General features: G+C 38.5%; 1 protein-coding gene across 1 annotated transcript; it reads right to left on the minus strand.

Annotated features, from left to right (window-relative positions):
- On the minus strand, positions 459-4,611 carry LOC109710973 (60S ribosomal protein L10a). Its single transcript, XM_020233809.1, has 5 exons — positions 4,442-4,611; positions 3,497-3,716; positions 2,638-2,803; positions 956-1,161; positions 459-811 (listed from the first exon to the last, which is right to left on the minus strand). Exons 1-5 carry the CDS (start codon positions 4,444-4,446, stop codon positions 758-760), a joined length of 651 nt encoding a protein of 216 aa, XP_020089398.1. The 5' UTR covers positions 4,447-4,611; the 3' UTR covers positions 459-757.

Consider the following 10,133-nt stretch of genomic DNA (forward strand, 5'->3'; position numbering starts at 1 on the left):
AAACGGTCAAACAAAACTTTGTTTAATCACAAATAAAGTACGAAAATTCTCACAAGTAATCCATCAATCACAATTTATAACAAAAATTAGAAACATAACTACAGATTCATTTGGCAACAAATAATGCATAAACATTCAAACTAAATTAACATGACATACATTGTTCTCCGCAAGTTTTCTAATTAGCATCAGAAACAATTTTGACCAAGCATGCTTAGCTATTGCGCCAAGAAGCTAGAATTTGATTCTCCAATAACTGCTACTCAAAAGTACTAGTGCTAAAGTTCCACTGTCCCAAAACAACTGCATCAACTATTATTTTCATTCAGAGACCTATAGGGCATATAATTTTTTAACCTGACAATAGACCCACTGGTCCCAACGGTAGAATGGATAGGTCAGTTATTCATTCCTCGATATTTTGATGATTCCCACTACAAACATAACCATTCACGGACTTAAGACACGGGAAAAGCCCCAGGAGGAGGGTAACATTAAAACCTGTAGCAACCTTATACAGATATAAGAGGCAAAAATCCCATCTAAACTACTAACAACACAAAGAGAAAGAAGCATTTCTCCACATCACATGAGACATAACATCGAAAAATAGTCTCGAGTTCATAGTGCAAAATTGCAGGAGGTCTCACATAATAAATGAACAAGAATTCAATATAGAAATGGATTTAACTTAAATCCTCACCAGATCAGTTTTTCAAGACCCTCACAAGAAGTACCAGCTTAAGCAAGCAACAACTTAGAACACCCGGTAAGGCTTCCCCATTGTGCTCTTAAGATACAAACACCTCACCTGATATAACACAGCATTTAATCAGTATATTGCAGCTTATTTTAAAATAGATAATTATGAACTATAATATACATGAATAAAACCAACAAAATGAAAAAAAAAAAAAAAAGAAAAGAAAAAAAAAAAGAAAAAAGGAGGCCTCACATTTTGCCAATTCTTCTTCAACAAGGAGACAAGGAAATTGACGCTGAGTTGCACATTCTGTTGAATCTGCTTCTCCTCCATTGCGCAGTTACCGACAGCAACACCCATGCAGAGAACTTTCTTGAGTTGGAATTTCACCGTTGCTTTTGTTTCATTGACTTTGGACTCTAGAGATTCCTGATGAGTTACGAGGGTCGGAAATTTCCCTGCATTAACCAACCATGTTAAAGAATGACACACACACAAAGCATGAATAACAAAGCTAATGCTAATATAATATCACCTACAGCACCAATAAAGCATTAGTTATAAGTATACACATAATAGAACCATAAACTAGAAGTCACTCTGAAAGAGGATATAAATTGTAGCACAAAAATGGTGCTTCCCTTCATAGAATTTATCACAACAAAAATATCCCACAAGGAAAAAAAGAATAAAAGGTATGAATTCGCTCACAGAATCTGAAAAGTTAGGTCACAGCTAGAATTACCAATTTCAATATACCTTGATCAATCAGCTGAAAATGATTTTTTTTGTGTGTGGCAGAAAAAAAAGAAAACATTTTCAAACATAATTCTCACACTAGTTCACTTATAGATTGACTGTATGTTTCCAGCTATGTCCATTGAGTTGGTGCAGAATGGTAGAACCTACTCCCAAGTTTCTCGCATGTATATCACAAAGATACTTGGTGTTTGATTCAAAAAATCTATCCCTAGGGTTGAAAGAGATCTCCTCACGCCCTCTTTGGATGCATGAACATTTTATTTAGTATATCCTTTCAATTTATTCAAGCTTGCAATATTTGGGTATTTGAGGAGTGTGATCGAATATACGTATGTTTAGAATTGATACCTTGTTCAAGCTTACATAATCATTTTTTTGGAATAAGATAAATCACATCCTATATGAAATATGCCATCATACCAAATCATAGATGCCAAGACTTTTTCAAGGAGCAAAAATCAAACAATTTCCAAATTTCTAATCACACATGAAAATCTATATACGAAATAAGTTATCATCGGATATCTTATTCCGACATCCAAACTAGGCCTTAAGGAGAACTGTAGTCCTAGGTTCTGTAGTACTAGGTGTTATTCCTACCAAAGTTTGCTGCGAACAGTAAGGATTACCTGGGATAGTGGCCCATCCATAAAAACATCACAATTCCACCAAAACATACAGAATTGTGATTCTCGAGGATAAGGCCACCCTGACAAACCCTAGTACCTACAACCTACCCAATTCTAGGTGGGTATAGACATACTCCCACTGTGGTCACTCCGTCACTGGCATACCTTAGCACATTCACCATGCACCAATTGAGACAACAGTCATTTTGCACATAGCACATTTAACATCAGGGCAACAATACAAACGGATGTACTTAAATTCGAAAAATCTTAATAGATGTACAGCCCAAGTAAAAAAAAAAAACATTAACCCCCTGAGGCATACACATACCATTTAGGAAGACAAATATTCCGCAGTGCAAAGAAAAATTATCTTGCAAGCCACTAAAGATTCACTATGCCCTACTGGGGCAGCAATGAATAGGGGCCTAGAACATTTTTCAAACTTCCAAGTCAAAACCCAATCAAACTGACGGCCTCCAAAATCACCACAAATATAACTACTTAGTGATAAAAGTTACTAGATAGAACAACAACACTTGCCTGCCTTGTTGAGACCAGGTCCCAGAAGACGCGGAATCTGCTTGATGATGGCCTCTGATGCTAAGAAAGCATGGTACTTCTTTGCGAGCTTTTTGACCAACTTCTTGTTCTTGTTCATCTTCTTTAGCCCCTCAACATCCATATAATCAAGCCCAATCTTCTCTGCCTGCAGGGCATATATTGTTACTTTACCTGGCCATACTACAATAAAATATTGGCATCAACAAGACTACGTATGGACGAAATTATCAACTTTTCGTATCAAACCAGAAGTGAAAGCAGCAGTTGCAACTGTTAATTATGTACCAACAAAATAAATCATCTTTGATCAACATCAACAAATATAGGTAATCAAAGAAATTAAATACAAGGACTAACAGTTTGGCCAATTTTAGATTTAGCAATTAGTGGGCTCTGTCAAAGAAATTAAATGCAATTCCTATGTTGATTGGGCTCTGTCAAACTCCTGAAAATTCCCTTAATAGAAAGATGGGACGCCAGGATTCAACAAAGTCTTGAGATGGGGAGGCAGCTTAATCAGGTGTCAGTTATCTTTTTTTCCTTACTAAATAAATAGAGTTTGGAGGGACCTAATTAACACTTAAATTGAGGTTCAGCAAATTACCTGCAACAAATCAACGCACATGATTTAAGCAGAATTTTTCCATAAGTTCAGCAAGTAACGGTTTATATTACCGTGATATTTTATCGAGATGTAATCATGTAATAGCAAATATTTGAAAATATATATATATATATCCAACAGCAACTAATTACCCTTCATAGCAGCAATATAATCGTGGATATATAAACCTAAAGATATTCCTTATTGTAAACAACTATTAAGACAACACTTTACCTCTTCAACATGTTGGGCATCACCAAGCATGCAGACCTTCATCTTGGGACGAGGAATATGAGGCAGCTTCACAGACCCGCTGAACCGCTTGTCTTTTTGAGGGTCGTAGTTTTTCAGCCCAATCTGAAGCTCGATGGTTTCGGTAAATTTGCGTTTCTTCTCCCGAGAGTCACCCATGACTTGGGAGATTGCTTCCTTCAGAACATCACTTTGCAACTTGCTAAATAACACCCAAAAAAAAAAAGAAATGTAAGAAATGCGATTCGGACAGATTAACTGCCTTAAAGTCATTGGTATGAAGTACAAGCACATGTTCAAGCAACGTAGCCCTTCAGATAACTCAGAAGAATGATTGCTGGGAAATAAAACGCAATCAATTTCACCACAAGTAAATGGACGAAATAAATGGATCTTATTGAAATACGTTGAGTTCCCCTCCCCAACAAAAGCAATGTTTACCGAGGGTACACTTATGAGGCCAAAAGTCATCAATAATCCATATCTATAATGAATCAGCTAAGAAGATGCGTATCATTATTTTGTGATACAAAAAATTACCCATGGAAAGAAAAGCACCAGCAGATATAACAACTATACTAGTTTCCTACTAACTCCGCAGCATGCAACAAAAAGATCCAGTAAACCAGCATCCATTGGCGTCCCATATTGCAAAAAAGAAGAGTGAAATGCTAAGAAAGTTAGAATAGTTGGCGAAATCCTAAACTGCAAGCATGAGAAGAGGAATTCCGGACGAGATTTTCGTTTCGAACAGAGTATATATGGTAATAATTCCTCAAAAAGCTGCGTTAATCCTAGGACTAACTCAAAAGTGTTTATAGAACCGAAACGATCAGATCTAAGAACTATTAACGAACGCAGATCAGAGCGCAGATGCATCTACAAATGTACGAAATACCAAGAAATTTGAGAAGGTAATGGTGATACCTCATTGTTGCGATTTATTCGTCCTCTACTGACTCCGAAACCTGAAATAGAGGGGAGAAATGTGAGAAAAGTGTGTGAGGGAGAAAGAGAAACCCTAGAAGCCGCGAGATGGGGAAGATGGAGGCGGCGTTAACCCTTGAGAAGAGGAGAGAGTGGTCGCGCACGGGTGGTGAGAGGCGATTAAAACCCTAGACTAGATGGCCCTGACTCGGTCGGGTTTGGTCCGGTCCACTAGAGCCCTGAACCCGGTCACAGTAAAATCTGGGGCTTCGTATTAGGCTGCATTTAGTCTGAGAAGTCAGAACTAAACTTTTTTAATATTAAACCTTAATATTCATTACATATATTACTAAATAAATATAATATTATATTATAATATTTTTATAATTTTAATTAATAATGCTCCACATTTCAATACAAAATATTTAAAAGAAATATATTATATATGAAAAATAATTTAATATAGGCCAATTTGAATAAACAATTCACAAGTTTTGAGCCGTTGCAAAATTGGCCACTTTTTTTTTATTTTGTAGTTCAAATCGAATTTTCAATGAACTAACCAAAATACTTTTATTCTTTTCTCTCTCTTCTTTTTTTTTTTTCTTCGTTCTTTTTTTTTCCCTCTGACCCTCATCGCCTCCTTCACTACCTCTGCGACCCTCGGCGACGATAACGAGGGTGGTGCCACATCCTCTTCCTCCATCTCCTCCTCCGCCGGATCCAGCGGTCTTCGCCGACGGTAACAAGGTGCGTCGCCACCTTCATCTCTGCCTCCACCGGCGCCGGAGAAGGAGAAGGAGAACTCGAAGCAGACATGGGTGAGGGCGAAGCCGACGGAGGTGATGAGGTTGCTGTCGAGGAGATGCTCGCCGCCCATGAGGATGAGACAAAAGGACGCGTCCATCTCCAAGGAGCGAACAAAGAGGCAGAGGGTAGAAAAAAAAAAAGAATAAAAAGTAAAAGAACAAAAAATATTTTTTTCTGTTTAAAAAACCATTATATATCGTTACTACTACCGAAAAGTCTAAGAATCAAAGAATTAGAAAGAAGAAGATGAAGGTTGTAATGTTAAAATAAAATTACATTGTTTTATAAGAAAATTGCTTTATTTAATATGAACATTGCACTCTTTGAAATGAAAATTACAATCTTTGAAATACAAGTTGTACTCTTTTCGATAAAAATTATATTGTTTCAAAAAATATTGCACTATTCTCCGACCCTAATAGCCGTATCCTTTTCTTCTTCTTTCTCTTCCCTTGACCCCCTCCTCCCCCTCCTCCTTCGACCCCCATCCTCACCAACGTGAGCATCTTTACCCCATGTGCCGTATCGGAGTGCCGAAACATGGAAATGACCTACCTCTCTCTTTTTTGTTTTTTTCCTTCGTTCTTTTTTTCTCTTCGACTCTTATTGCCTCCTCCACCGCCTTCGCGGCCCTTGGCGACGGTAACACGAGTGGTGCCACTTCCTCTTCTTCTATTTCCTCTTCCACCGGTGCTGGTTGCCTTCAACGATGGTAACAAGGGAGGCAATGTCTTCTCCACCTTTGCTGGCGCCGCAGAAGGAGAAGGAGAGTTCAAAGCGGGCCCGAGTGAGGGCGTAGTAGATGGAGGCGATGAAGTCGTTTCCGTATTTCAGGGTTCTGATGTGGTGCACGAAGTATAGAGGCGGGGTAGAGAGGCTCATATTAGTGAGGATGGAGGTCGGAGGGACAGGTCGGAAGGGGAGGGGGAGGGGGAGGGGGAGGAGGGGGTCAAGGAAAGAGAAAGAAAAAGAATATGATGAGACGATGAGGGTCGAAGAATAGTGCAATTTTCTCTAAAACAGTAAAATTTTTGTCAAAAGAGTACAACTTTTATTTCAAAGAGTGTATGTCACATCCCAATAATCCCACATCGGATAGGAATAAGGATATGATTGGGTATATAATAGAATTAGTAAACGCTAGTAATAATAACTGGGTTCAAACATTTTGAGCCGGTGTTTGGATCTAACGAGTTATTGTTGCTAGTAGGTTGGGTCATTACATTTGGTAATATAGCCGGTTTACCAGCTGAAAATACGTGGCGAGTCTCGGCTGAGTTAGGGTCTAAAAGATAAGGTGATAGGCAATGCCGGAGTCTGAATGGCAAGGTGACCGGCTATGCCAAGATTTAGATGACAAGGCTAGTGAGACGAGTCTCACATCGCTTGGTGATCTTGGGCTGTGTGTAATTGGATTGACGAGGACGTCAAGGCCATAACGGTGGACTGGGTCGTTACAATATAATTTTCATTTCAAAGAGTGAACGTTCATTAAACAGTGTAAGTTTATTTTAACAGTGCAACCTTCATCTTTTTCTTCCCTTTTCTCTGATTCTTAAACTTTTCGCTAGCAGCAACAATATATAATGGACTTTTAAAGAGATTTTTTTTAAAATCTTTTTACTTTTTATTCTTATTTTTTCAACCTTTTGCATCTTTGTCCGCTCCTTGGTGATGGGCACGTCTTTTTTCTTCACCTTCACGGGCTGCGAGCACCTCCTCGGCGATGATCTCATCGCTTCCATCCGCTCTGCCCTCACCTAGGCCCATTTCAAGTTCTCCTTTTCCCTCTCCGGTGCTGGCAGAGGCGGCGGCGGAGGAAGCTAGCGCGTTACCATCACAGAGGGCCGTCGACGCTGATGGAGGAGGAGATAGAGGAAAAAGAGATGACACCGCCCTCGTTACCGTCACCGAGACCACAGAGGCGGTGGAGGAGGCGATGAGGGTTAGAGAGAAAAAAAAACGAAAAAAAAAGAAGAGAGAGAAAGGAATAAAGATATTTTGGTCAGTTTTTTGAAAATCCAGTTTGAATCTGCAAAATTGGAAGAGGCGGTCTAGTTTTGCAAAAGCTCAAAATTTGTGAATTTTTTATGCAAATTGGCCTTTAATATATATAATAATACTTAATAAAAATAATTAAATATTAATATTTAAATGATAAAATAATAAAATAAATAATACATCAAATTAATTACTTTATATTATATAATAAGATTTAAGTTTAAATATATTATCACAAAGATAATATTTATATTAATATATTTATTTATATATCAATTTATCTAATAAAATAAAGAGAAGAACAAAGTTATTCTTAGTTCCCTTAAGAACAACTTAACGGGTTGTTCCAGAACAATCCACTTTGACCAGAACAGATGTAGTTCTTCCACTATTTTGGTACAAATTATGGGATAATTGTTCCGGGATATCTCCCTTACACAAACATAGCCTTAGGTTTATGTAGAGACGATAATTTTAAAACCGTCAAAATCAAGTTGCACAATCATTTTAGAAATAATAAAGAGCTATGGTAGCCATATAGAGCTAGCAATCCAACTCGCTATTCACGAGTCAGCTCGTTTCGGCTCGAAATGATTTCGAAATTGATCACTAAATAAATAAGTCGACACAAACTGAATTTTTCAGTTCGAGATCTTAACGAGCCATACACACGTTCGGGTCAGCATACTAGTATTCAATTCAATATAGCTTGAATTATATATATATAGAACTAGACTGTAATACTATCAATAGCACCAAGCTATTGGTGCTATTAGGTTTTCGGCCTTTAGATGAAAAAATATAAGGTCAGGATGATGTGAGCCTTCTAGGGTTGAGTGAGTTATTGATTGAATAGTATAATCTAGTGGGTGAAAATAGTCAAAGGGTTAAATCTAACGGCATAAAACTTGGTAGCACCAAACGCTTGGTGCTATTGATAGTATCCCAGTCGGACTCTCTCTCTCTCTCTCTCTCTTTCTCTCTCTCTTTATATATATAGAGAGAGAGTCCGGCTATGGTGCTTGTAAAAGCACCAAGCACTTGGTGTTTGTAACTTTTCCATCGTTAGATTTACCCTTTTAATCATTTTCACTCGTTAGATTATACTATTCAACCAACCATCCACTCAATCCTAAGGGACCACTATCATCCAAACTGCACACCTCTTAATCCAAGAGCTACAAATCTATAAGCAGCAATAACTTTGTACTTTTTAAAGTATAGGAGCTCAATTTTTTATATATATGTTTGTCACGCCTCGGGGTTCTTTTGAAAATCCTTTTTAAAAAAACTAGCGAAAAACGTATAGAATTTTTTTTTTAAACACCTTTGAGAACACCCTGCGGACGTACACAGACCCGCAACATAGACGAAGAATTCTTTGTACAATGGACAGAGTCTTCTTTGTACATGCACGACAAAGCACTATAGTACAAAGTCAAGCACACATATACAACCACATAACACAAATATTCGAATGATCATTAAATAACAATAATCTCATAACAATAATTATTTACATTTATTCATTGACATAATGTAAGGACTGAGATTTTTGCAGTGTAGCTAAACTCTCAGTTGACGNGTGGATTGAGTGAAGAGAGAAGAAAAGATGGTAATTGATTTTTCTTTTTTTTTTCTTTTCTGTTTGTAATCGGGTCAAATGGACTGGGTGTGGTGAGTTGAGTAGAGTAATCTTTTATTTTTGGTTGGATTGGGCTTTATATTTAGGCATAAGTAGATATTTTTTTAAGTTTTAGCATAAATGGGACACTTACTCAAAAATGTCCCAAACATGTGTCCCTATAACCTAATTCTGTTGTAGTGACTCTATTGCTGGATTAGAGCTTGTTTAGAATAGAATTTCGACCAGACAATCTTATTTTTATTTTTTGAGAGAGAGAGAATAATACTGGCCTTGGGGAGTGCCAGTATTATTCGTGAAGAAGAAGGATGGTTCACTTCGACTATGTGTGGATTATCAGAAATTAAATAAAGTGACCATCAAGAACAAGTATCCTTTGCCGCGCATCGATGATCTGTTTGATCAGCTATAAGTGTAAGGACTGAGAATTTTGCGGTGTAGCTAAACTCTCAGTTGACGATGTTTTTGTGTGTATTTTAATTACAAAAGCACTCGTCAAGTTTCGGGCGAAAACGAGTTAAAACGGAAATTCTACGTGATTTCCAAGTTTCACTTAAAGTGAATAGTAACTCGATTTTCCGGAGAAGCCACGGTGTGAAGTTGGCTTCAGGCTCGTATCGGACTCCGTTCCTAGCGGTCCAATAGCTCGTTTCGACCGATTCAGCGGTTCTGGAACTAATGGCGCTGACGGATTTTGAGTTCGACGCACGGATTTCGAGAAAATCCAAAAATACATATTCTATATGTATTTAGGTGTGTTTTCTTCTGTTGAAAAGAAGGTTGGATTTTGTCGTAAATCCGTGGTCGATCAAGACGAAACGAAATTGTAGCTTTGTTGTCTCCGTCGTGCTGATCGCACTGGTGCAATCCGTTCGCAAATCTGACTGACGGATCTGCGGAGATCGCTCGTTGATCGAGGAGAGGTCGGTGTAGGGAAAACGGTATTTTCGCAAAAGTCGCGATATTTTATGTATCGTTTCGCGAGGGATCGCACGTGGAGGGGCGTTCATGCGTTTTAGTCGTACTGTGAGGGTCTCGGATTGTAATTCTGATGTTTGGGGGACCTTTTTGCATGTTGCACCTTAGTATTTATAGCTCTCTAGGGTTTGGAGCCTTGTAACCCTAACCCTAGCCTTGCCCTAGCCCCCAGCCGCCTCCCCCTCCTTCCCCTGCACCTGCTGCGCACGCCCAGGCCGCCGCCGACTGAGCCCCGGCCGGCCAACCGCCGCCGCAGCC

This window comes from Ananas comosus, linkage group 5 (genome assembly GCF_001540865.1).
Source record: "Ananas comosus cultivar F153 linkage group 5, ASM154086v1, whole genome shotgun sequence".
NCBI lineage: Eukaryota > Viridiplantae > Streptophyta > Magnoliopsida > Poales > Bromeliaceae > Ananas > Ananas comosus.

Bases quoted from the DNA above. Each gene is read 5' to 3' on its own strand.
- LOC109710973 (XM_020233809.1), bottom strand. The intron at 1,162-2,637 runs GCAAGTGTTGTT...TGGTTAATGCAG, and splicing joins ACCTGGTCTCAACAAGGCAG to GGAAATTTCCGACCCTCGTA. The intron at 812-955 runs GTGAGGCCTCCT...GTGTTATATCAG, and splicing joins TGAAGAAGAATTGGCAAAAT to GTGAGGTGTTTGTATCTTAA.